General features: G+C 34.5%; 1 protein-coding gene and 1 long non-coding RNA gene across 51 annotated transcripts in view; one reads left to right on the top strand and one right to left on the bottom strand.

Annotated features, from left to right (window-relative positions):
• The window catches only part of bt (projectin protein bent), a 92484-nt gene extending 73910 nt beyond the window's left edge, over window positions 1-18574 (bottom strand). For 31 of the 50 annotated variants that reach the window (XM_012363586.2, XM_067347043.1, XM_067347056.1 and 28 more), the window contains exons 1-7: window positions 18179-18574; window positions 8188-8690; window positions 7717-7738; window positions 4210-4372; window positions 3805-3946; window positions 994-1129; window positions 469-672 (exon numbers count right to left, since the gene is read on the bottom strand). In XM_012363586.2, the coding sequence (XP_012219009.1) occupies window positions 469-672; window positions 994-1129; window positions 3805-3946; window positions 4210-4372; window positions 7717-7738; window positions 8188-8500 (980 nt within the window). In that variant the 5' untranslated portion in view covers window positions 8501-8690; window positions 18179-18574. Of the gene's footprint in view, window positions 1-468; window positions 673-993; window positions 1130-3804; window positions 3947-4209; window positions 4373-7716; window positions 7739-8187; window positions 8691-17853; window positions 18128-18178 lie in introns of those variants that run through there. The other 19 variants (XM_067347086.1, XM_067347085.1, XM_067347082.1 and 16 more) reach the window with 3 other exon arrangements.
• Window positions 13031-17435, top strand: LOC136997001 (uncharacterized). The gene is made up of 2 exons (XR_010887825.1): window positions 13031-13203; window positions 16860-17435. It is a non-coding gene; the product is annotated as an uncharacterized lncRNA (long non-coding RNA).
• Window positions 18575-27371: the final 8797 nt, after the last annotated feature.

Raw genomic sequence — 27371 nt, forward strand, 5'->3', positions numbered from 1 at the left:
GTGAATGCCTGCGTTACGTTTCGCATAATTTAATTCGTTTCTGAACTTTGACTTTTCCCTATGTTTACATTTGTTCATATTTAATATATTTATACTATAAAACCTACAAGCGTGCAAAACCGAGTGTAAGAATCCTAATAATACCAGCAAAATAATTTAGAAAAGTAAATTATTAACACTCATCTGTATTAATAGTTATTGTTTCACTTTTTTATAACTTTTGTTTTAATGAAAAGAATTCACTACACTCGACTATAATTGCGACCGCTATTGCTATCATTACTTCTGCGATGCAACTTGTTACAACAATATTAAATTGTCACTGCACTGCCGCAGCTTGCAATACATCCGCGACGAAGTTGCAGCGCAAGTTTCCATCGCGCCGCGTCGGATAGAAGTAGAGCGCCGGAATTTGTGGCGTGGCAGAACAATGTCGAGGGCAGACCCTCTTTCCTTATCGATGCCTACTTGAGTTTGTCGCCACCCTCGAAGTTTAGATTAATAGTCGCCACCCCCTGACCGTGCTTGTTCTTCGCCACGGCCCTGTACTCGCCCGCATCTGCCTTCGCCACGCTGTCGATCCTCAACCTTGCAAGATGATACAGCTTCTGATCGAGTTCCAGAGACGTGTTGAATCGTCCGCCGTCTTTCACTTCCTCGGTACCGTGATACCTGCGATCGCCGCCAACGTGCCAAGTCGAAATGCGTCAAATATCGATTTACATCGCGAATCGTAGACGCGCGCATTGGAAGTGCACATCGTGTCCTACGTTTAGGAATGTTACATCGTCCACATAAATCAATTTCGTACATTTTTTTTCAATTATATATTTTAAAATCCTAAAAATAATATATTTTTCTTAGAGAGATTTTTCTTTGACGTTATTCATTTTCTTCAATATTAAGTATCATTAATTTGGATTTTTTTCGACGATTCAGTAATTATATTCTTTAAGATACTTCCTCGCGCGCGTCACGGATCACAGATCTTACCACTTGACATTTGGTTTCGGATCGCCGACAAGTCGGCATTCGAAGGTGATGGTGTTACCGTCGTCTGATTGTCTAATCACCGGTCGTTCGGTGAAGGTCGGTTTAATCCCGTCGTCCGGTACGGGTGCCTCGTCGCCTACGTTCGACACAAACGATCGACATATCGAGAATTGTTCGTACATATTCCTGCTTGCTTACTCAATCCTTTCGCTGCATTGATTAATGCCAGACTCAGGATGCGAGATCAAGTGCTCACGATAAAAATTTCCACTTTGAAAAAAGATATTTTTCAATGCTGTAAAATATAGTCAACTAGAAAATGGAAATGTTAAAAAATAAGTTTTCTTCAAATTATTCTCTATTTAAATAAATGGTTATTATTATTTATCATCATTATTTGCCAAAAAATAAAAGAAACAAAATTTTAATAATGAACCATTTCTCACGCAAATTAATATATTTTTTACGATGCCTTCACTGTATTTTTGCGGTAGTTAAACAAAGCTTTCCTGAATTTCAAAAACTTAAAATGACTGAGCAACGAAAGGCTTAAATACGCGAAGCATTTTACAGTTCGATGCGAGATCGGGAGTCACGTATCGATTTGGCTTGAATAATCTTGAAGTTTTTAAGTATTATATAAACATTTTTCTACTAAATATTAACAAATTCCGTAGATTATTTTACATTAATTCCATCCAACATTCGGTTTCGTTTGTTCGTACCGCCGCATATAAGTGCGTTGAAATCAGTACGCTTAAAAATGCGCACCTAAGAATCACGATCCTAGCTGATCGATATCTTATAAATTAGGTTGCTTTCTCTCCTTTCGTCTATTCGCCATGTTTCACTTAGTGGAGTATAAAATTGTGTTCTTGAATTATTATTTGCTTCATTTCTTTAATACGGTTTGTACGTCGAACGCGCGCGCGCGGTTAGGTGAAAATAGTGAAACACTGCCAGTTATGCACAAGCTTTCGTCAAACGCTGTTTGCGAGTGAGTGAATAGTGTAATATATATAACTATTTGAATCATGTATAACAATATCACATTAATTCCATTATTCTGATGTACATTAAAATCGGAATTCACTGACGCGATAAAAGTATGTGTTTCCGTGTGTGTCAATGTACGTTAACGTGGTATTAATCAGAGATGTAAATATGTACAATATGACAAAACACATAATTTCAAACATCTGTTTTACTCATAAAAAACTCTACGAATTAGCCGATGAAAATGACTAGTAAAAAGCACGTGACAAAAGACACATGTAAGTATATACAATATTAGAATCGTCGTCGTTAACTACGTATTTTACTATTTGTAAAAAAAATATTTCCGTACTTGCCAGTTTTTGCTTTAACTCTATGAAAAAATGTATAAATCGCTAAAATTGTTATTAAAATACATTTAAAACATTTCCTTTATGTACATAGTTTTTACAAAAATGTTACATCAAACAGCTGTTTTATTTAAAACTGCAAAACTTTGTAATTATTTGCAGCATTATATTTACTAGGTAATATGTAACATTTAATTTAGCACAATTAAATCAAAGAAACATTAAATTTTTCACATTAGCATTAAAAATGTAAAATTAAAACTGGATTTATTGTTCGCAAGTATGGAAATATGTATATCGTTAGCAGATCTAATTACCACAGAAAAATTCCGTAATTGTATTTGCGTGTGCAGGTATGTGAGCGACCCTTGCGTGGCGTATTCGAGAACAGCCGGTGTGAAAGGTCGACGTTACACACAACAAATACGATGATATGAATAGAGAGAAAAGATGTCATCGAAGCAACCTAACAAAGCGTCAATATGTGAGGCTAATCTGCGATCGCATCTCGCGCGATGTGCACCTCGTTTTATTCCAGATGCAAGTACTTTCAATCGCGCAAAATGCGATACAAATTAATACGTGATGGTAGCAGCAGTACATGTTGTTACAAGTTGATTATTCTGATCCGCTCTCTACGCAACTTTTACGGTGCAAAATTTGAGAGACAAACGCAAATGTTTCCTCTCGCAAATGCCGTTTAGTCGATTAAGATCAATCAACGGGCTGTATATCGTGGCTCGCGTCGAGCCGATATCGATACGTGCTCATCGCTCGACTGAGACAAACCATTAAAAAATAAATGTTCCGCAATTTACAATAAATAGTAGAAAGTAGAAGATGAAGAAAAATAAAGAAAGTATAGAAGACTGAAGAATGGACAGAGCTGATGGAACGGAAAAAATTAAATAATAAACTGCGGATAAATGTATATTGGTGTAAAGTCGACATGGAGGAAACAAATAAACAGGGCAGAGAACTGAGATATAGATGAAGAAGAGTTGGAAATGAAAGAGATCATCGATATACATCCCGAGTGAGAATGTGAGAAAAGAGTTGAGGAACGGCACCGATGATACACTTTTCGTTTTAAAACAAAGCGAAAAGCAAAATGTATTCATTGCTTTTTCTACAAATTTTTAAAATTAAATAGTCTCATCTGTATATAAAAAAATTATCAAAAATATTGCAAAAACAATTTAAAAAATTATTAATAAAAATTATAATAAAGCTAGTTTAATAATATAAAATATTTCGAAAAACTTGCTCTAGAGTTAAAATTTAAAAAATATTGCAATCAAAATGTAAATTTGTAATTTATCTAAAATAATATTACAAAATTTGTAATCAGTGAGCGTATATTTGTGAAAAAATTAAGCAGATAAAAATGTAAAATGTAAAGCGGATCATCGGTCGAAATGTACATGAGTTTATGGTTAATTATCATAAAATACTAGATACTTACTGTCGAAATTCAGGGAAATTGTGGCGTTAGACTCGCCAAGCTCGTTCTTCGCCGTGACCTTATATTTGCCAGCATCCTCAACGGTCACGTTTTTTATTTCTAGGGTGGCGAAGTACGAGTGGCCATCTTTGTCGACGGTCAGCTAAAATGATTCAACGATCGTTTTCAAATAAAACTTAGAGTCATCGATTATTCCGTGTCTAACTTTTTGTCATAAAACAATTAAAAAATCAGAAATAGATCAAAGTACACGTAGGAAATGTTCAGAGAACTTTCCACAAATATATATAAATAAAAATATGCTATAAGAAAAAAAAGAAAAATTTACTATTTATTTCTTTTAAGTGCATATTTTCTTTTTAGTATTCTAAAATGGTTAATCTTCGATCATGAATGAGAACAAACCTTGTGCCTTGGTGAATCTTTGACCATATTCCCGCTATGAAACCATGTAATTTTCGGCGTGGGATCGGCTGTAATGCGACACTCGAACAGCAGCCGTTTGCCGTCGTCCTCTTGTCTAATCGCGGGCTTCTTCGCGAAAGTCGGCGCGATGCCGTCAATTTGTCTGTAAGTGCGAGATAAACATAGTGTGAATCGGGCAATAAATTTCCGCGCATTTATCGTTCGCTAACACGTTAATTGTCGCGCCGATTACATCGCGGACCGATGCGAACATTTGGACGTTGCGTCACGTCGTTCTGTGTCATCGACAATTTTAATCCCACTTTCGGCGCGATTAATTCAATACGTTAACGTTACGAACTAACAAACTAGAAGGAACAATCAAATCACACCTGTTGTTGGCAAATCACATGCTTCAAGCATCGTTTACAAAGCGTCGTAAACGCGCATAGTATAATCAATAAAATTACACACTCTTACTGTAATAATTAGGATTTTTTAAAAAGATTTTAAATAAGTGAGAAAAATAGCAATGTTTGCCAAAACAAAAAAAAGACAATACTATTTTTAAGAATGCTACGAAATTTATTCCGGTTTCCGTGAATTGCTGTCAGAAATAACTTTTGTTTAATCGACGCTTCCTGAGAAGAGGAAGCTCGTCCAACAGCACTTATACTAGCAATTGAACGGTTAACATTTGGTTCAAAACCTAAAAAGAAAATTTACATTGTCGTATAATCAATGACGTCTTTATTTATGCAACAAATATGTACACTTTTCTCAACTCTCAAATATATCAAAGTAAAATTCTTTAATAATTTATTTCAATGTTAATTATCAAAATAGCCTTCTCTAAAATTTTTTAGACATGCTTCTTAATTCTTTTAATAGCTTTTTACTCTTTTTTCAAGAAAAACCCAAACTCATTATTAATAAAGCACTTATGTTAATATTATTTAGCTCTTCTTATTCAATTTTCGATATTCGATATGTAAGTTTCTCATAAATATGAGTGAGAATACAGCTTGCGGACTGAAGATAAAATTATTGCGACTATTTTGACGACAATCGTCCTTTTTAAATTCCTCTTTATAACGGAATTGCGCGATCCGAGTTACAATCACCGGTGTTTATTCTTACAAATTAAGAAACAGGATGAGAAGCAAGATAAGAAGCATGTGCTTAACACCCGTATCTCGACTGGACCATAAGTGCATAGCACCGGTGAACACGTTGTAGCTAAGTTTAGCGAGGAAGTAGGCTGCAGCTGTTTTCTCTCGACTTTCACTCACGTCAATCGCGAGTCAATTCGTTTCCCTGCAAGCTGCGAGCTTTCGCTTTCGATCGACAATAGTCATTCCGATAAATTCCTCCTCTCGACAAAATGACAAAATTTGCGCGTGTTCTCGCCGGAACTTCGCGGATTATAAACGAATTGCAGCACATATATTACAGTTTTAGATAAATTACTCTTTACAGTTGTTCAAAACTGTCGTGTGCATCATGGAACGCATAAACCGCGACATGTTTCGGGAGATGCGTGGAAGCGAAAAGGCTCGTGATACTTTTAGAAATTCACGGGAATCACGTCTGTCGATGTGATCCGAAAATACAGCTTCTCCTCGTGTCGTCGCCTGCGCCGACGACTGCGATTCGAGAGAGCTCGTCGAGAGCACTCTCGACCCAGTTTCGAATTATCTTCGAAAATCGTTAAAGTCACACTAAGACACCGAGATGCGGAAATAACTGCAGGTGGCATGCAAGAAGAGATTCGAGAACTGATAAATGCTTTCCGCTCGTGCAAGCAGAGATTGTACAAAGATTGCCCGCGATTGATTTAGCAATTGCGCTGCAACAGTACATCGTTGTTGTTATAACTAAGCTGTTATGAAAGTAAAAGCAATCTCTTGCATTCATCTTGCAATGCTTCATAATCTTGCAATTATTAAAGTTCTCTATAATCAAAAAAATAGAACACATATAAAATAATACGAGTACAGCTTTGATACGTTTTCTACCAAAGTTAGTAATAAACGAAAACTTTGTCATGCACAGATTAATTATTTTCTAATAATAATAACATATATGTCGATCAATGCCAATTATTGAAATACGAGAAGAGAGTTAAATCATAAATTACAAAGAGCTAAATAAAACTTGGTAAACATGTGTCAATTCCGAAATTTACTCTACACAAATTTGTTTTCCACAATTCTGTGTGTCTTTATATTTACACATTTTAGTGTAAGACGTGTCATACCGAAATAAACATCGTGAAAATTATTCAACATTTTAACTTTGATAAGTAGCCATTTGTGATTTTCTATTTTTTTTTATTTATCCATCAATTCTGTCAATGCTGGTTAACTTCAGCTATAGTTCAGTCAACCTTCTCTCTTTCTCTCATGATTTCATTACTCTAATGTCTATATCTTATGATATAGACAAATTGTAGTTCAGACGAGATTTAATGGCTTCTCTCTCGTGAGAGACAGTGTCCAAAATAATCCAGCCACTTTGTGGTCGGATCGCGCGCGCGAAGCACGAGCGGTATCCAAAACTAGAAGACCTTAATTCTATTTCCATCCGTGTTTTGCGTTTGTGGTTCTATCTGCGTGGGTGGATCGGTAAGAAGCGGCCAATCGTTGAGCTAGAGCACAACGTGTGGCCGACCACCGTGATTTCCCATCAGATTGTATGGTGTGTACCATGAACGCGATCAAAAATACCGGGCATACCGTAATAGTTATTCTCAGTCGGTCCGATTTAACGCGCGCTCGAAAGCCATCAGCAGAGATAATGCACTGCAAAGAATACAAACATTTTGCAATTGTCATGCTGTCGTACAAGGTGCTACTGAACTTCCGGAAGCTGTCAAATGTGCTTGATAAAAGATTTAAAGTCTACGCTTCTTTCACAAAAAATTTAATTAAATTAAAACTAAAATATAATTAAATTAAAACTTGATATAATAAAATTTAAAAAATTATGTAGTATTAAAAATTTTTAAATATAATTTTGAAAGAGAGAGAAAGAGAGAGAGAGAGAGAGAGAGAGAGAGAGAGAAAGTTTGCAGAATAAAATTTAAATGGAAGTTTAAAGAGATTTTCATAATTTTATATTTTTTGTTTGACTAAAATTCAATGAATAAAGTACCATAATCATTATATGTTTGTTACACACAATATCTGTTTACATAGAATTAATTTCTATAAGGATGGCTAATAAAAGACAGAAAAATTTATCGACATGCTTGAAATTAAGTTTGCAATCACTCCAATTGCAAAGCGCAGCGTAACTCACCCCCTTCCAATCGATTGATGAGCAGCTAAAATCATAGAACAGCAAAAAACAACGAAATAAGCGACAAACGCAGAAAAAAGAAATAAAGCGGAATATGTACGACGGCGAAATAATAAAAACACATTAACGCATAAGCATAAAGCGTAAACTGAATAGAGCCTGGAGAGGCGACAAAACTCGCGGTACAAAGCTTCACTGACTTACTTCTCTCTAGGCTCATCCATAGCTAGAAAAATATAACAGCAAAGTGTTAATCAAGAAACGAGAGTCAATTTAAAGAAATATAAAAAAATACAAAGGAAGTTTTACACAAATTTCTATCAATTAAAAGCCTATATTTAAATCTGCCCAGGTCTTACATTTTCTAGATTAAACCTGAAATTAATTCTGTTAATCTTTATGTAAAAAAATGTACACTCGTATTTTGAATATTACAATTAGCCAATTTTACTAACTTTTATTAACATTAATCACAGTTTAATTAATCTTTTTCCTGTTTCTAAAATTGGAAATAAATGAAAAGAAGCTTGGCCCGCCATTAATGGAATATATCACGCAAAGACTAGACTATATAACCGCGTGACACATATGTGCAATTTTATCTTCTTATATAAATATCACTATAATTTCAAGAAATATGATTAAAAGAGAAATAATCAGGGTGTAAATACTTACGGCTGAAGTTGAGGTTGATAGAGGCGGCGACCTCGCCCATCTTGTTCTTCGCCTTGACCTTGTAAAGGCCGGCGTCGGTCTCGATGACGTCATCGAGCTCGAGCACCACCAGGAACTTGTTGGTCCCGACGCTCTGCATCTTAAAGTTGGTCCTGTCATCCTGGCTGAGCTCGGTCTCGCCGCGGAACCAGGAGATTTCGGGTTTAGGCGAGCTCACCAGCTGACACTCGAATATCAGCCGGTTGCCGTCGTCCTCCTGCCGTAGCTGCGGCTTCTGCGTGAAGCTGGGCGCGAAGTCGTCGGCGACCCCCATGGTGGAGGCACGCCTTCGCACCTGTCGACGAAAGACCCGGTCTCGTTTGCGTGATCACACCCGCGACTCAAGGAAGGAACCCGGTCCCTTCGCCTGGCTCGTCGGTTCAAACGGCGCCGGCCTGCGGCACCATCCAACCTACTTTTTCCTGCTGCGACTTCCTCCACTGTCGCCTGTTACTCGCAGGATTCTGAGAGTATTAAAAATAAAAGAGTATAGTAAGTTTATAGTTTACGTATAAGATTTGTATAAAAAATTTGAAAAATTTAAAGAATAAAGTAGTTCCTTTAAAAAATATAAAAAATCGAATAAATTAATACAAAAGCATAATATTTAAAAACTTGTAAATTATGATTAAAATTATAAAGCAGTTGTTTCAGAAAATCAATATTTCCTTAACCGAAATTTAATTAGACAAACTTTTCTTTCATAATTCCTAATTGTTAATATTAGTAATTAATTCTCACATTAAAATTCTAATAAAAATAAAGTTATTCCAGAATTGAAAAACATAATCTTGTTGTCTCTAATGTTCTATCAAAAACTTTTAATCTAACTTTGAAAAATTACTGTTTCTCGATATCGAGATAGATCTCTAGTGTTTGCAGTTCAAAGTTGTCATAACGGCATCGATCTTCGGGTCTCGTCACCATGGTTCAGTAAACCTTGGCAGCCTGAGCTGCTGTCACCTGTAGTTGCCTCAATCGTGGCTATTTTTATGCGAGTGCCTAAACTTAGCCTTCTTTAGCGTTGCCTTACGATCGTGGCAACGCGTGATGCGGTTTCTACTCGCGTTACTATTTATCCTAAACGAAAGAGGTATATGAATCAATGAGGAAACTTCGAGCGAAACAATTTTTAACTCTCAATTGTTATGAACTGCAAGAAAAAAAACAGCTACATATAAAATTCACCAAAAAAATCAAGCTGCGTTCTCTTCTTTCTATTTTTTTTTAATAAAAATGTCTATCTAATTGAATATCGGAAAAAAGACTGCCAGAAAACGACGAAACGAAATGACACTTCGACCACGACAGTGAAAAAATATCCGGGAATAATTTATCACGTTAGACTCGCAAGTAAAATCAACAAAATATATATGTTTATATAATTCATAAAACTGCGAAATTATTGTCATGTCTCGTATATTTTCATGACAACCAGCAGTGGAAGGAATCGAAATCGTTCCACATCTCTTGGCTGTAAACGATTTCACGCGTCGTGTCTGTTGAAAATGCGAGTTCCTCCAAAATAATACGACTCGGTAAATAATGCATGTACGTGCTAACTGTTTCGATATGGTTTATTACTAATACGCGCTTCCAGCGATATATTTTGCCGAGCGTCTGTATTTTCATTCTGAAAGTAGCGGAAACAGAAATCTTCCGAGAACTGCGCCGTTCGAAGGAATAGTCATATATGCAATGATATCATTTCAAATTTGATCTTTGAAATAAGAATAACATATTTGAGATTAATAACGATATAATCAAAATGATTAAATTTACTACTAGATTATTATTGCTAAGATAAAAATCTATACGTGCATCAATAATCGTAATTATTAATACTATTAAAAATATAAAATATTTTTGCAGTTTGTTATATATAAAGATATAAAAACTATGTGTACATTCACAGAAACGTGAAATCTGAAATATGAATCGTGTATTATTTTTGCTTCGATCTAATAATAATTTTGCGCGCGAAATATTCGGCGCGAATGAGCGACGCCTGTTTTTCCTCAGGCGCTGCGCCGAAAGGACCTCATAATTTACGAATGTCGGGCCTATTTTCAGCGGCTATACTATGCGGCGTCGGCGGTGGGCACCCATACCTCACCGATGAAGAACCATTAGCGACCACGTTTAACTGCAAATTGAGCGCGGCGAACGGCGAATTTTCGCGGAATCCGCGACTCTCCCGTTCTCGCAAGCGTATTTTCCGCGAGGCCCCAAGGCCGAGGGAGCCGTGGGATGACGTAAGGTCACTATTATTAATGCGGCTCTTGGCTCGAAAATAGGTTGGGCCAGTTATCTTGGTAATCGGTTATTATGTTTGGCATCTAACCGTGGAAGTCGCGTACATTTGGGTCGCGATACAACCCGTCGGATGTAATATGTTCGCGCATAGTTCAGACAATCGTTCCTTTGAGACGCGAAGCGTCACGCGACACCTCCAAGTGCCAGAAGTGTCGATTCGGTTAGACGATCGCCAGCTACGTGGCGAGATGATTTTCGCGTGACGTATCATGTGACGTAGCCTGACGCACGCAATGACATAGGTCTTTTATTCTTTTGTGCAATCCTGGATTATATACATTGTTTGAAAAAATCGATTATCTTAAATCTGCGAAATTTAGGTGCTAAATATTAGTCTATAACATTGGAAACACAGATTTCCTTAAACAAATGGTTCTCATATTGTAATATTGTTATCATATCTTTATCTCGTCATCGAAGCACACGCAAATTCATTGAGTGAGCAGATTTGCTTTGACATCCGTCGATTTCTTTTGTCAAACAATGTACATAATATTTCTTGATTTCATATTATTTCAATTATTAATTAATAAAAAATTTCTCATAAATAAATAGTTTCAAATTCTCATAAGTAAATATAGTTTCTTATTATCACAACAATATATAATAAATTCAATATCGTAATTCTAAGTCAAGTTAAAATTCTGTTGAAGTAGAATACATTTAAAATTGACTAGAAAATAATAAATTAAAAATAAAAACCTTATTTTGACAAAATCTATGTGTTAATTTCTAACTGACAAGCCTAAAATTATTGATGCACCTACATAGAGAATATCACTATTCTTTTTAGTTTGTTCCCTAAAATTCATAGATAACAATAATTATGACACACATTTATATAAATGCAAAGTATGGCAATGCATTTACATTAGATTTCATCAAGAAACTCTATAAATGTTAAAAATAGATAATATTCATTTCCGAAAGATGAATTGGTTCGCGTAACGCGTGAGAAAAGACTGCCAAGTGCAAGGGTAGGCGTCGGGACATGACATGATATCCTTCCGGCAATGTAAGATTCACGTAATTGGTCGGTTGCCACCGTTCAAGCCACAAAATTATGAAACAAATCATCCAATTATGTCAGCTCCAGCCAGGCAATGGAAATATGATACGCCTGGTTGTTTGCTCGCGTTCGAAGAGTGCCAGATAAACAAGCCATAATGCATACATAAAAAGATGGAGAGACCATGGAGTCGAGAAAATCAATATTAAATATTGCATACATTTAAAAATTTTACGTTTTATTATTTTTGTTTTTCTCTTTTTCTCACTCGTCTGTAAGAGAGCTTGATCTTCACTGCATCCAAATCAATGGAAACTTTTTGATAGATTTTTACGACTATATTATTTTGAGTAGACGATACATGATTCTAGTCAGTGGTTGATCTTTTTAGACGAGACTGAACAGATGCGCGCGCGAAGAGGGGTCTGACAGACCGACGAAACGGCGTACAAAACGAACGGACTGGGTGTTACAACGTCACGGTAAGACTTGGCAAGTGGCCCCACATGCATTCCCGACATTACTGCACTTCATAATAGCCCGTTCGCATTCCGTCTCTTTCGCTTGTCTGATTTTCGCGCCGCGGTTGTCATCCGACAATTGATCTTCCAGACAGAAAAAATAAGACAAACGCGAAAACGTTAATCGAACATGAAAAGCCAATGAAAGGCTATTTGCATGTTACAAATTATATGTATATATATGTATATATTCATATAGTAGCAAATATGAATTTAACAAAAGATTAATAAATTTGATTAATAAGTATATTAATTGTAATAAATTTTTTTGCTGCGTGAATATATTTCTATTAATTTAAAATCGCATACACGAAAGATTGCTTTCCTCATTTTTATATAAATTTGCGCTTATTTCTCTTAGTTTATAATATTGCTGCTTTTTAAAAATTACGTTATATTCTCTAATTGAATATTTCTGCAAAGCAATGTAGATAATTTGAAAGCTGGATAGTTTATTCGAACTAAAAGAGAGATGTCGGAGCTCATGCATTCTACAAAGAGCGGGGTCTTTGCTCTTTGTTAGAGATACTCTTTTGACAGCAAGGCGTTGTGTGTGCCAAATGAAAAAGGGAATGACCCAAGATCGAAAAGGACCTTCGATTATATCATCATATTGAACGATGCATCAACAATTTTCAAGTAACGCGAGAAGAGTAATTCCTGCGAACGCAATTCGCGTAGATATCTCGATCGAAAAATATACTACTTCAATCTTTGAATATATCGGCGTGTTGTATATGAGAAACATTGTCAGCATCCAAGTGACCCAATATTTTTGCTGGCTATATAGAAAGAGCATTGCTTCATTTTGGCATAATTCTAACTGCTATTTGTGATACAATGCATATTTGATGACACTGTGACCTAATAAATAAGTGGCACACTGTTGCTGAGCATACAATAGATACTAATAAATCAAATCTGATTGTGCACAACGAGCAGATGCGCGCGCCACGGTTAAGATACCTATTTAATCTTCAATAAAATCTATATGTTACCGACAATAAAGCAATTTAAGACGCGAACAAACAAAGAACAGTTACAAGATATTTTAGATTAGTGATAAAGTTGAGAACAAAGATAAGATAGAAGGATATTGATGAGGACACGAACCAAGAACAAGACACTGCGGTAAGTAATCTATTTAAAAGTTCACGATTAAAATCTCAGTTAGGAATAAACGTCCGCAGCGTCTGACAATGAACTTCCGTCAAAAAGGCGTAATTATTTCTGGCAAAACTCTGAGTCACGTGAATTTACGAGACAAGGCGTTCATGTATTCTAAAATATAACGCGTAAAACAATCGTTAAAATGCTATAAAAGTTATACGACATTAAAGTTTTTACATCTCTCTTAAAATCTATACGAATATTAGTAGTGGTTTAAAAATAAAAATTATTATCCATAAATAAATAATTTTTGGTGCAACACGTTATGCTCATTTTAATTAAATCGTCTATCTAACTGTCTAATTTAATCGCGACTAACGCATCATTACCCACCTTTACACCTACGCACCATTAGCAGTCATGTGAAATGAATAATCTAAAGATATTTAGCGATCTATAGAACTTGGGAATGAGAGAATAATCTATATCTCGAATTACGCACTTTTCTTAAAAACTTCTTCTTAAAAACGTTCTTTTTAAGATCAATGTTTCAATCAATATTCTTTGATTGTCAAATAGAAAAATTAAATTCAATAAGCGAATTAAATTTGTTCATAGTAAATTTTCGAGATAAACATAAATTCAAGCTTCAAAGACGGTCTTCGTGAACTTCAACATTATTCAAGAGAGGTTTTGTCATATGACAATGATTCATCGACAGTACCCACGCTTGAGGAAAGTTACATTTGGAACTATAAATTTCACTCACGTGGAGGTTATAATTATTAGTCGAGCAATGCATTTTCGCGGGCGCACTCTTTCCTGTCTATACTACTGGCCGCGTTACTTGCGTCGTACCGCGATCTATTTTCGCCGACTGACTCAAACGAGTCGGCAGCAACACTAAAATCACCGATCGACGTCCTGATCTATCCGCGATAAAACGCGAGAATTTGTATAAACAAGCGTGCGCATTCGATATTTTGGCAGAATGTTGCAAAACCAAAAATTATATAAAATAACGTGTTGAAAAATTTACTTGGCTCGTTGTAATAACAACATATTGTATATTATATATGTTTTCGCTGTAGAAAATAGAATATCACTACCAATTGTGTAATAAATAAATAACACATAAATATAACAAAATAACTGCTGCGATAAAAAATTGAAATCAGCTTTAAAATAACACAATATTAAATCATAATATAAAAAACAGTTTTACGAGTTATACTAAAATGTAATTCCTTATTAACAGAGTATAAAAATATTTCTAATAAAAATATTGCTAATAAAATCCACTTAAAAATAATTTTATTTTTATGTAAAGTTATTCAAGTACATTGGAAAGGTGTCTAAAGTAAATTACTATGCAATGAATAAACAAAATGAAATAAATTAAACGTTATTTTGTAGAAAAAACTCGTCAATTTTATTACGTATAGCATGAAAAAAGTAGAGAATAATTAAGTAATTAAAATAAACATAATAAAAAATGCTACAAATCTGTCTGGGCGCTCAATAATAAATATTGTCGAAGTGTTGTCTATCGGAATTTGCACAGAAACTCAAAAGTTTTTGAAAACTGTTAAATATACTTTTTGACATGACTGAAAAAATATCTTGAATGCATTTTCAAATACTCTGTTTTAGCTTGTCAGTGTTTTCGGGACAACACTTTGAAAATATTTATCACTAAGCGCCCATATAAATTTGTAGTATTTTTTATCATGTTTATTTTAATTACTTAATTATTAAATACCTCTTTCATACTGTATGAAATAAAATTGACGGGTTTTCTCTACAAAATAATGTTTAATTTATTTCATTTTGTTCATTCGTTGTAAAGTAATAACAATTTACTTTAGATACCTTTCCAATAATCACTCTGTATTAAACATTCAACTATACCGAATGTATATACCCTACAATGTCATAATAAGTGAGGGTCAAGAACACGGATTGCTGCCTAGGCCGACTTTCTTATTAGTTAACTAGATTAGCCTTAAACAGTAGTCAAGTGAACGAAATGGGGTTGCCGATTAAAAAGTTGATTCCAAGATATCGAGTGCATACACGAAATCTTGTTGAATGTCGTATATATTGAACAATAAAAAAATACGAAACAGAATATGATATTATTATATTATTATGTAGAAATATTTATAATAAAGTTATTGTAATTTTTTAAATACACGGAGAAAATTTTATATCAAAAATTATTACGGCAGTAACCGCGGACCATAAAACCGCGGACTGAAAATTTTTACTATATTTCACGTATGGAAAACAATAAAAATTTTTATAATTCCGTCATGGTCCGCGACTACTGCCGTACATAATTTTTGATAAAATTTTCTCCGTGTATATTTATTAAGCAACTCATTGATATAGATTAATTACGCATAAGAAAAAGTAACAAATTTGTTGGCTTAAATCATCAGACAATGACAAGCACAACGCCAAAAATAATATATTAGTCACTTCATGCTGATCGTGATTGTATCCGATGATCAACAGGTGAAACGTGTCGTTTGGCCAACAATGCGTCCAAAAATACATTACATATACATATATTTATAAGCACAGTGAATGATTAACCAGCTTGAATTATATGTATCAAATATTTATGCAAAAAAAAAGATAAATAAAAGATGTATTTTTCTAATATCAATTTTTCCACACTGATTTTGATATATTTGGAATTTAATTATGCAATAATTATATGAAGCTATTTAATTTAACGTAGAATTATCATAGAACAATTTTTATAGAAATATTTATTTAAATGTGTATATGATTATCGTAAAATAATTTTTATATTATCTAAAAGAAAGATTTTTTAAATAATAAAAAACTTAGAGTAAACAATTTTTAGCAATTTAGGTAATAAATAAGATTATATTTATAATTACTTAAAAATTAAACGTATTTTGACTATTAAAATAGCCTCATATAATTATCTCATAATTAAATTCAAAATATATCAAAATCAGTGTGGAAAAATTGATATTAAAAAATACATCTTTTATTTATCTTTTATCTCTTGTAATTAAACATAGATTTCAATCATCTAATGCGATACGAATTAATAATTGTATAAAAACATTACATATTAGACTCATAAGAATTTTACGCAACAGAAATATCAAAAATACATTTGCTTTAATGATGCTTTAATGATGACATTGCTTTAATTCAATCATCGTTAGATCGGCTTTTCTGGATTTCTTCGCCACATGTGTATCGATTTATCTTTTCCTTGCGTTTCTATTCGACTAACTTCCTCGGATTTGTTGAATCTCGAATCGCGGAATGCGGGATATTTTTAAATCGGTCGAACATTCTAGAATTTTTATTGGTCGCAAAGACAGTGGAAAAAATTATAACACTTGCTCATATGACAACAGAAATTAAGTTTTATGAAAATAGCACTTTATTTTTTATTTTCAATTTGATTAATCTAATTGATAAAACTTTAGAGCTTTTTAAAAAAAATTCTAGAATTTTCGTATAGCATTAATCAAATAAATGTATTACAAAGATGTCATGACAAATATAGACAGTCAAAAAGTAATAAAAGAAAAATATAGCTGATTAATTCATCAGCAATGTAAAATATCAACATACACGATGCATTAACGACAAGTCATAATATTTTTTTAAATCCTAATTAGGATGACAGATGATACAGGAAGAAATGGGTAAACAGAACTTCTATTAGCCTCCTAAAATTGACGCGTAAATACGAGCTGTAGGAGCTCGAGGAAGAGAAGTCAACCCGATGAGGCGGCAAATGATGCATTAGACAAAGTGTCGGATGGCATGACGACGTGAGGATGGACGAAACGACGGATGGAACAACGAAAAGATGATCGTCGGAACGACGAACCGCTCCTCCTCACGTTACGCCCTCCTAAAAATAAGTGGACTCCGAGCCTAGATACCTAGATAGTAGTCTACGAATAGTCGTCGCCGCCGCGACGGAACTCGTGGCGATTAGTCATGTAAAATACGATCGTCGAGCGAAGAAAGCTCGTCTGGATCAAAAGCATTTAATAAAAATTGAACTCAAATCTCGAAATCGCGAGCTATAATCCTATGATTATTGATAATCAGATCATTAAACAATATTCAAGTTATCAGTGACAAACTCGTGAAAAAATGGTCGAAGGCGCAGTAAAGAAACCGACAAAATATTGTACAAAAAAAAAAAAACAATTCGAAATAAATACGGATTCTGCTATAAATTACATCATGCTCAATATTCGCGATCATTACTTGCTATCACTTCTTGACTCATGTACTATTCTACCTTCCAAACACCTAATAACTAATATACACTCTTTTCCCGACACATCTATTTCCGCGGACACACCTATCTGATTATATAATCGAGAAGGAAATGGTGTAAAGCTGTTTTAATGGAAAATATCAAAAGAAACATGTGGATACGGATGGTATGTAACTTTTACGTTGCTCCGAATTTGGAATCAAATTTAAACTCGTATATTTTAAAATTAACTTCGTTAAATATTGGCACGTTACCGAATTAATAATGTTCAAGCCTCGAAATAACTACGCTAGTGCAAAGCACGTAAGTAATAATTATCTATAGGGAACGATAATTAATTAATCTACGGGGTCAACTGTCATGAGAGCGTGACATACCTCCTTAATTCACCTTTCCCTTCATCTACCCTGGCGAATCACTCGCGTAGGTGAGCGTGCGCGAAACCGAGGTAATCCGTCACTTGTTGCTCACACTTCGGCACTGATCCACACGCGACCCTCGAGGCGCGATTAACAGCGTTAACAGGCGATTAGGACGACGGGGATGAAGGGGGAAGGGGATGAAAAAGAAGGAGCTCTCGGGCACTCGGGCAAAATGTGGAAATGTTGCACTGACACGCGTAAATTCGACTAGTCCTCGCGCACGCTCCCTCGCAGCCACACAACGTCACATCCGCATCCAATGCATCATCGTGAGACTTACTTGAAGCGGGTTCACGTTTCCGTGTATCCGGGAGAGGATGAGCGCTTTCCCTTTCCGAAAGTGCGAGTCCCGGCACCTGGCCGAGCGTTTCCTCGGACACCTGCGACGACGGCGAGTAGTCGCTCTTATTACTGGATCACTTCCAACCCCCCCGAGGCCGACAACGAGACGCACACACTCGGCTCGGTTCGCGAATTCTCGCGCGAGAATAAAACGGGAAAGCTTGAGAGAAACTTTTCTCAGATTCGGTCGTCTTCGTCTTCGTCTTAGATCGTCGTCGTCGCTCGTGTGGTCGCTCGTCACTCTCTTACTTCTTGTCTGTTACCCCCTACTTTCTTGCACGGAGTGTCTATATCGGCCGCCCCAATCACCGGGGCCCCACGCGCCAACTAAACGCGCGAAGCGTCGCGACGTTACTTCGAGGCTGAAATTCCTCCCACCACTGCGTTTACCACCTCTGCTAGATCACCACGTCTTAACCAAAATCCCTCTCTCTCTCTCTCTCGTTTTACACATTCCAGCATCGATTCATACACACCTACCTACGTAGGCAAGCGCCGCGACGCTATATATATATATAAACATTCCCGTGCGAAGACACGCTCGATAAGTGATAACGACGCGACTAGGTCAGACACACGTTTCCCACGCGGATAATCGTCAGCATTGCTGACGAAGAGCTGCTACTCTACTTGAGATACTGCCGCTATGATGTTTGGCTCATTTTCAATCACGATTCAAAGAGATCGGATAGTGATTTAAATGCCAGCTCAATTTATTTTAAAACTTTTTCTCTTTTCTGTATAGATTTGTCAATTTTATACCAAAGTCAGTATATTTCAAATATATCTGTGTGTCGATAATTTCGTCGTAATAAAATGCTTCTATAAATTAGTATGCAACATTTCTAAATGTTGAAAATATGAATGTCAAAATATATTTTTATTATAAAACAGTAAATTTACTGAAAGCCTTGAAGCCAAGTAAAGCGGAATACCAATCGCGCAATATTAATTTTTCTTTTACAAACAACACTAATAAATCTACAGATTAAAGAGATTTTAAAAATACGATACGATACAAGATACAATGATATATAATGATATTCTACGGTTTGCGGTGATGCAAGAAGTAAATTAGAGCGACAATATTATGCAGAAAAAATGACGTTGGCGAATTATCCAAGGTCGAAACATCGCGATCCACAAGTAAGCGCCGACAGACATTCGTAGCCAGTGCAGGGGCCGAGAAAAAGCATTTATTTCATACTGTACTTCTTTCGTAATCGGACGAGTGCGTGCTACCGAAATTCATCGTTCTCATATCTAGTGCATGGTTGCACAATAATATGCTTTTAGATAAGAAAATTAAGTAAGACAACAAACAAGAAGTTAACCAAAATCCAAACCAAAATTGAAAACGAGATTTTTGATAGCAACTATAATTATAAACTATAAAATTTAATTAAATTATAAATAACATGCATATGCATGTTTGCGGTTATAATTTTTTATTAATATCAAAAACACATTTTTTGTTACATCTTTGTATATTTAATTATTTAAAAAAAAATTTCCGATAAAATTAAACAGTTTAAGATATTATTCTGCCATCTCTAATCTGTAGATTTATTAGTGTTGTTAAATTGCAAGATAAAAATTAATATTGCTCGATTAATATTTCGCTTTAATAGGTATTGGCTTCAAAGCTTTTACTAAGCTTTTAGTAAATTTACTGTTTTATAATAAAAATTCATGTTAATTATAATTTTTTGCAACAATCTTTTACATGCAAAATTAATATTAATTTGCTCATAAACATTCCCGAAATAACGCGTGTCTTTTTTTAATATTGTATTTATGTATAGTAGAATATACACAGCGTTATGCTTACAATTAGCGCATTGACGCGACTTCGTCATTGCACGTTCTATTTCTTGTCACTGGCGAGTTTGTCATAATGGACGCGGCCGTCGGCAACGAATCTAAAAATGAAACCACGCTATCGACAGTGGTACTAAATGACTGCCGAAAAGTCACCGGAATGGAATTTTACACGTTGGCGTGTTCGTGATGAAATTAGACAGAATTGCAATCGACGCATAATGCACAAAATATTTTTCTCATTGTAATAAAAAGAAGAGAAAAGAAAAAAAAATAAATCGATCATATAATTTCAAATTTGTTGACAAAAAAAAACGATGTGCAAAATTGATGACACGAAACTTTGTCCGCGATATTACGAAACCGAAAGATTTTAAGTGCTTTCAGTCTGTCAACACCATCAAGTTTAGCAGCGCAAATTATAAGTAATATACAGAGTGATTCAAAATAACCTGATGTCCTTGCAATGCCATATTCTTGAGCGAATTCTGAGACGATTTTTCTGTTTACAAAATTTTGTCCGAAGCTTAGTTTTCGAGTTATAATTGAAAATAGTTTGCTACTTACGAGTCCGATACAACGGACAGACAGGGACAGTGTAATGTGTCATGAGACGATAGTAAACACTTGACAGTCTCATTATACGTTGCGCGTCCCTGCCTGCCCGTTGTACCGAACTCGTAAGTTGCTATCTATTTTCAATTATAACTCGAAAACTAAGCTTCGGACAAAATTTTGTAAAAGGAAAAATCGTCTCAGAATTCGTTCAAGAATATGGCATTGCAAGGACATCAGGTTATTTTGAATCACCCTGTATATATAACAAATGTTTTATGTAATTTTTTAAATGAGATTCTTTAAACTTGAAGTCAGTTTCTTGTCAAAAAAAGTTTGTCAAGAAACAATGAAAAGAGAGGCCATCGCTATAATATAAAAGTTTAAAATAAAAAATAAAAATCTAATACTTTCTACATAAAAAATAATTTTTAGTATTATATGTAATTAATATAAAGCAATTTACTTTTGAATAATTTGTTATTGTTAAAACTAATTGCAGCATCGCAAACGGAGTGATTTATTTGTCATTAAATAATATATATTGCCAGTTTACTTTGGACGCTTAACGAAATGTATTGTCACTCAACACATAATGTTGAATGAAAGTAGCAAAAAGACAAAGTAGTATACACAAAAGCACTTAAAATCACAATAACTATACAATCCACAACTATTGCAGTCAATCTAATTATAAAAGAAATAAGATAGCCAAATCGCAAAGTTTCAGAGAGTAAGCAAGCTTGTTTGAAGTTCGTTAATTTTTTTAATAAACAATATACTTAATTGCTTTTTAAATTGTATAAAGTATCGGTAACTACATTCGCAAAAATCGACAGAAAGATATATTATCGAAAAAAGGATATATTCTACAGTATTCTTTAGTGTTCTTTATCTCTCATCTACAAAAGAGAATTTTTGTCATAAGATGTTTAATATTGCAGCACTTATAAATGTAGACTAATCTCTTCTCTCAGTAGTATAAACGGATGTTACGGCAATAACTCAGTGCTGAGTAGCCGTGAGATGACTATATATTCCGACAACCATATTTCCTTAAGCCAACCGTGAAGCGTTACAACGAGGGTCTTGAGCAACGACTTACGTTAAAACGACATAACTGAGTTACCTATCTTTTTCTCTTATAACCTACAACTAATTTGTCATGGGCTGGAAACAGAGCTATACGTCAACCTCCCTTCCTCAGACTTGATACCTCAGTTTCAAAAAAAACGTCAAAAAAAATTGCTGCCTTAATTTCGCTAGATAATTCAGTGGAGCGAAAGAAAATAATTCAAATCACGAACACAGCAACGATCAGTCGACTGCTGTCAAAACACGTCGTTAATTTTTATCCAAATACCGAATAAAAATAACTGCGATTTTTCAGAACTATATTTGAAATTTAAAAAAAATATGAATATGTAATAAAATTTAAAATTGCAAATGAGAGAACTTTGAATTGCAAATGAGAACTTTATTGCCAAACTACATATATTTAATACACAAATACTAACACATTATAAATAGATGTTGCACATTATAATTTCTTAACAAATTTAAGGAGTTCCCATTTAACATATTATTGTCGTCGCGAAATCTCTCTAGCATCGTAATTCAAATTATTCAATTTGGCACTTAGCACATTACAGACTTTCTGTCCTCGATTGTCCGAATTAATCTGTTAAGAGACTCGTGTGCGTAGCTATATATTATAAATTACAACAGTATGTACGCTATGCGAAAAGTGTTACAACAACTTCTTGTTAAATCTCTCGAGGAAAGGAATATCGAAGGAAATGAAGCGGGAGGAGAAGAATAAGAAGAGAGAAATCAGCAAAGGAGAAATCTCGCGCAATGCGTCGAGATGCGAGTCTCTCTTGGTTCTGGCAAGCCGAGCACTTTTCTAAATATACACGATCGCCCCTCACCGATCTATCTTTACGTATTAGAATCTATACCTAACGACTCTCCGAGTATCTCGCTTTTCCACAGTCGAGTCACCACACAAATTTACCGAAAAGTTAGATAAATGCTAAGTTAATTGGTGCTCAATGTTTTAATTGACGCTAAACGCCAATGAAAACTAAGACGAGAATAATTTTAAAAACATTTAAAAAACATAATCTGACAACAACTTATACTGAAATTGACTAAAATTTAGATTAGCATTTGATTTCATCCTTCTGCGATAAATTCAGAGTAAACTCTATCATAAAACAATTTTAAATTCTTCTTAATGCAATTTATTATCGGAGGATTATCGTAAAATTGTTATTCTGATACAATAAATCGCTATTCTTAAATATACGTAAATTAAACATGATTATTCTAATTTTGACAAATTAAATCTACGTCAAAGCTTTTATTGTCACGTTAAAATATAAAAAGACATGATCAGAGAAAAATTGTCTGAAAATTTGTGAGCATGTTTAGGCGATAAAAATCATTCGAGAAAGTACCATCGGTACACGATATAGATTCTTCGAATTTATCGTAACTCTTTTCCCAAACAAACATCTCAAATTGCGTTCGGTAATTTGTTTAAATTCCCCCGTCCCGAGAAAAGAATCTCCCGTCTCGGATGTGTTTGGACCCGATCGAATCGCGAAGTATTAATACCAATTTTGATGCTATCACGAATTGATTTACGATTGGAAATATAGAACTCGCTAAAGAGAAATAAGCAAATCGACCCAATTCGTAAATTGCGCACTTTGACAGAAGCGAGAATAAGAACGACCGCGAGAGTCAAGGTAGAAAAATGCCAAAGAAAACCTTGGCAATTAAGTACACGCGTAAATAGTGCCTTTCATTCCTCAACAAGCGCATCCCAAATTCACATAACAAAAAAAGAGGAAAACAAAATTTACATCAGAATCAAAGCTGCACTCAGCGCCACAGGGATTTTTAATGCAAATCATGCACAACGTTGATGCAACACGCATTCTCGCTTGAACCAAATAACACAGGCATGACGAATACAAGCATAGCGTGGCCTTATTTTCATGCTTGTTTACGTTCGGTTCGTTTAAAGCTCTGACAAACGTGCCATTAACATCTTAAGATAATTGTCTCTCGCAAAAAACATGGTTATTCCAATTTTAACAAATTTTAACAACAACCTACTTTTAATCCTTTCAATCCTAATTTACTTTAACTTTCTACAAAAACTTTTATTTCACTAAAACTTATTCTTTAATTGGCCTAAATTATTTGACTTGTAAGTTTTACGATAATTTTTTTCAATTTTAATTGTCAATTTCGATTGATTGATTGACTAAATAATTTTTCATTGAAACGTTTTTAAAATAAAAATATTATAATGTAGAAATATTTCAGTGATATAAAAAGAAATAATTATCCTCAAAAGCTTTTGCATTTCAATATGTCATATGATGCTTATAGAGCATCATCAAGCTAAGCATATGCACTTGATGAATATTAATCAAACATAAAATCAAATTTGTGTTTCAACATATCCGATCGTCATCAAGGATTCGCCGTTTGCGATCGTACGTGGGAAATTTTTACGTGGAAATCAGTGCTGATTTCGATTTTACGTGCGCGGCAAACTTATTTGTTCTTTTATCAGATTTTCTCCCGAGAGCGAGAGCGCGGACTCAAGAGTGGGCGAACGGCTCGAGTATATGGAACAGCCGTTCTAAACTTAGTCGTCAGTCGATTCTGGAAATAGATGTTATGAGTGCGAGGACAGGACAAGACACTGGCCTATTATATTTGCCGCGATGTCTCACCCGCACAATTCGAAAAGAATTCCAAAGCACAGATATCAGATCCGGTCGATCTGTCTGGTCGAAATCACGATTTATCCAGACGGTATTCGATCGAACATCGTCTGGAAACCCGCAAGATGTTATTTGTGCGTCTCTTGCACTCACGCGACTATCGCGATTTCGATATCGAGGTCAAAACTTCATTTAGCAAATTAAGTTAAAATAGTTAAAAGACATACAATATTATAATAAATTTATATACTAAATTATAATACTTATCATTATTAATAGTTTCCAATTGATAAATTGATTAAATACGGCACTATTTAACATCTAACACTTTTTCGTCTTTATATAAATTTTAAAGTATTTAACAATAAAATAGACTTTTAAATTGTTTTTCAATCAAGTCAATTTGCATTAAAATATCGAGACTTTATCAAATGTTATTCCCGCGAAATAAATGATAAAACAAATGTTTGATGAGTCGTGAAGCTGTTTCGAAACTTAGACGATTCTTAAAAAAGCTCATTCTGAATTCCATGAAAAAAAATGCAATAAACAGGATGCGAGATACGACATGTGATTCTAGAAATCTCAGTTTGTACAAAGATGCACAAAAGTGTTGAATTTTTCAGCAGAAACTTGGTTAACGCTCGGGATGTCCGCCTTTAAAGCGTTTTTACTACTTAGGAGAGCGCGTAATAGTCCGAAAGAGACGTTAAAATCTCGGTAAGTATGTCATCAGTCAACGAATCAATTTGACAAATTGTTTAAATCTAAATATTGTCAAGTGCGTCAAGTTTGCTGTCAAGTGCGAAAAATTTATGCCATAATCAAAGAATTAATAATAAGTTATATAAATATATTTTTTGAACTAATTATATGGAGTATTTTACCGACAAAACGAAAAAAAGTAAATAACGTCGCATTTTTCTCTACAATACAAATTGATTCTCTATAATTTCGCGAGCAAAACCCGACAAATACGATCAGAGATTCAAAAATTTCGATTGTAAAAATCGCGACGGTGTCTCGTGAAATTGAAGACATGCTCGATATCGGAATGGAGACGATCGGCACGATTCCAGAAAGCCGGCAATCCCCGATAATCTTGAAATAACGCTTCTCTCCTGCTCTCTCCCTCGAGCCACCTCGTCTCTCTCACCTAAGGAACAACCGTAGGTATTTTTGGTGCCGGCATGAGGGAGACGAGCGCGAAGCATGCGAGAAGGATAGCGAGGAAGAGGCAACGTGGAGAGAGAGAAAGAGAAGCATATCCCCAGATAGAAGGGAGGAGAGACGCACTGAGCATCATCGTGAAAACGGCTAGCGCCGTCGCGTAACCTGAGAGCTTCGCGGACCCGGCGACCATATATGTCCGCCTGTCGCTCTCTCTCTCTCATTCGCACCGACTGTCACGGCGTCGCTGCGTCTCTCTCGCGCACAAAATCCTCTCGCTCGCTGGACCACGCGAGCATCTTCATGCATCGCTCAATATCCACGCATCTGCATCAATACCATCGGAATATCGATACTTTGCTCCTAATAATAATTATTTTTATATTTTATCGGTACTTTTCAACTATTATCAACTATGTTTACGTTATATATCTATATATCTATAATGTTTATTTGCGACATTTATTAGATATTGATTATGTATTCTCGATATCGTGCTACATCGATATTTCACTCTTTCCAGAGTTTCGTTAAATATTAAAATTTAAGAAAATATATCGGATAAAGAATGTCTATCATAGAAATAAATTATTTATACCTTATTTAAGAGAAAATTTATATTTGATAAATCCTTGCATTGTTTTTTTTAAATTACTTATTTGTGTTATTTACTTTTCGCGATAAATCTTTTCTTCAATTGATATTGATATTCGTAATATTTGATAGCGAATCGGTAAATATGTAGCATATTGATATCTGATATCCAGACCAGTTTTGTGAAGTATCGGCAGAAGAATGAGCGTGTCCTAAATTTGCGCCATGCAATATTTCTTGCCTTCTGTTTTCGAATTACGTAATGACGTTGATTTTCCTTCCAGACTATTGATATTTTTTATAGTACACGCACGTGACTCCAAATCTTTTATTTTATTATCGTGAAATGGATTTTGCAAACTGCAAAAATATTTAATTTTAGACGTTAGAGCGTTTCACTGTATTTTGCACTGTCAATTTCTATTCGTAATCTTCTTGATTATAAAAATCAATTGCAGATTTTCTCAGCATCATCTTTCATTTTTGTGTCATAATTTATATTTTTTTTTTGTAGAAAAGTTTGATATTACTGTATAATAAATATTTTATATATATATAATCTTAATAAACAGGGAACTCTTAATTTCTGTGTCAAACATTACAGAAAATTGATTGCAAAATATCTCACTAATTAATTTTTCTATTGATAAAATAAAAGTACTATTTATACCAGTAAATGATGAGAATATTAGTACAAAAATTCTTAATAAAATTTTCTATTAATTTAAATAGTATGCGACAGGTTTTCTACGTGATGCTAAAGTCGTGTGATCATTCGTAGTTGATCAATATGTTCGATCGGTAAAACAGTGGCAGCGATTTCTAGATCGTGGCGCTACTTGTCAGACAAGCATAATCTGTGATCCACCAGAGAAAAGTCTGAGAACAACCATCCCGACATATATCGTGCAACGTGGAACGTTTACCGATCTCAGTCCATTACTGATATCTGCATCCATTTGAGAGAAAATTGAAATTACATATACACAATCTATTTTTAAACTGTCGTTTGACATATGTCGATGTTACATCCACAAATTGTGAATCAAATCAAGATACAAATATCAGTATTAAACAGAAGTTTTATAAAAAACGCTTATAATTAGACTTTTCTCTAAATCGAATACATAAAACATCATAAAATCAATAATAAAAATATTCCAAACATTTCATCAAATATTTTTCCAACATCAAAAAAGCATATAAAAAATAATATACCAATTATACACAATTTTTTTGCAA

This window comes from Linepithema humile, chromosome 1 (genome assembly GCF_040581485.1).
Source record: "Linepithema humile isolate Giens D197 chromosome 1, Lhum_UNIL_v1.0, whole genome shotgun sequence".
Classification (NCBI taxonomy): domain Eukaryota; kingdom Metazoa; phylum Arthropoda; class Insecta; order Hymenoptera; family Formicidae; genus Linepithema; species Linepithema humile.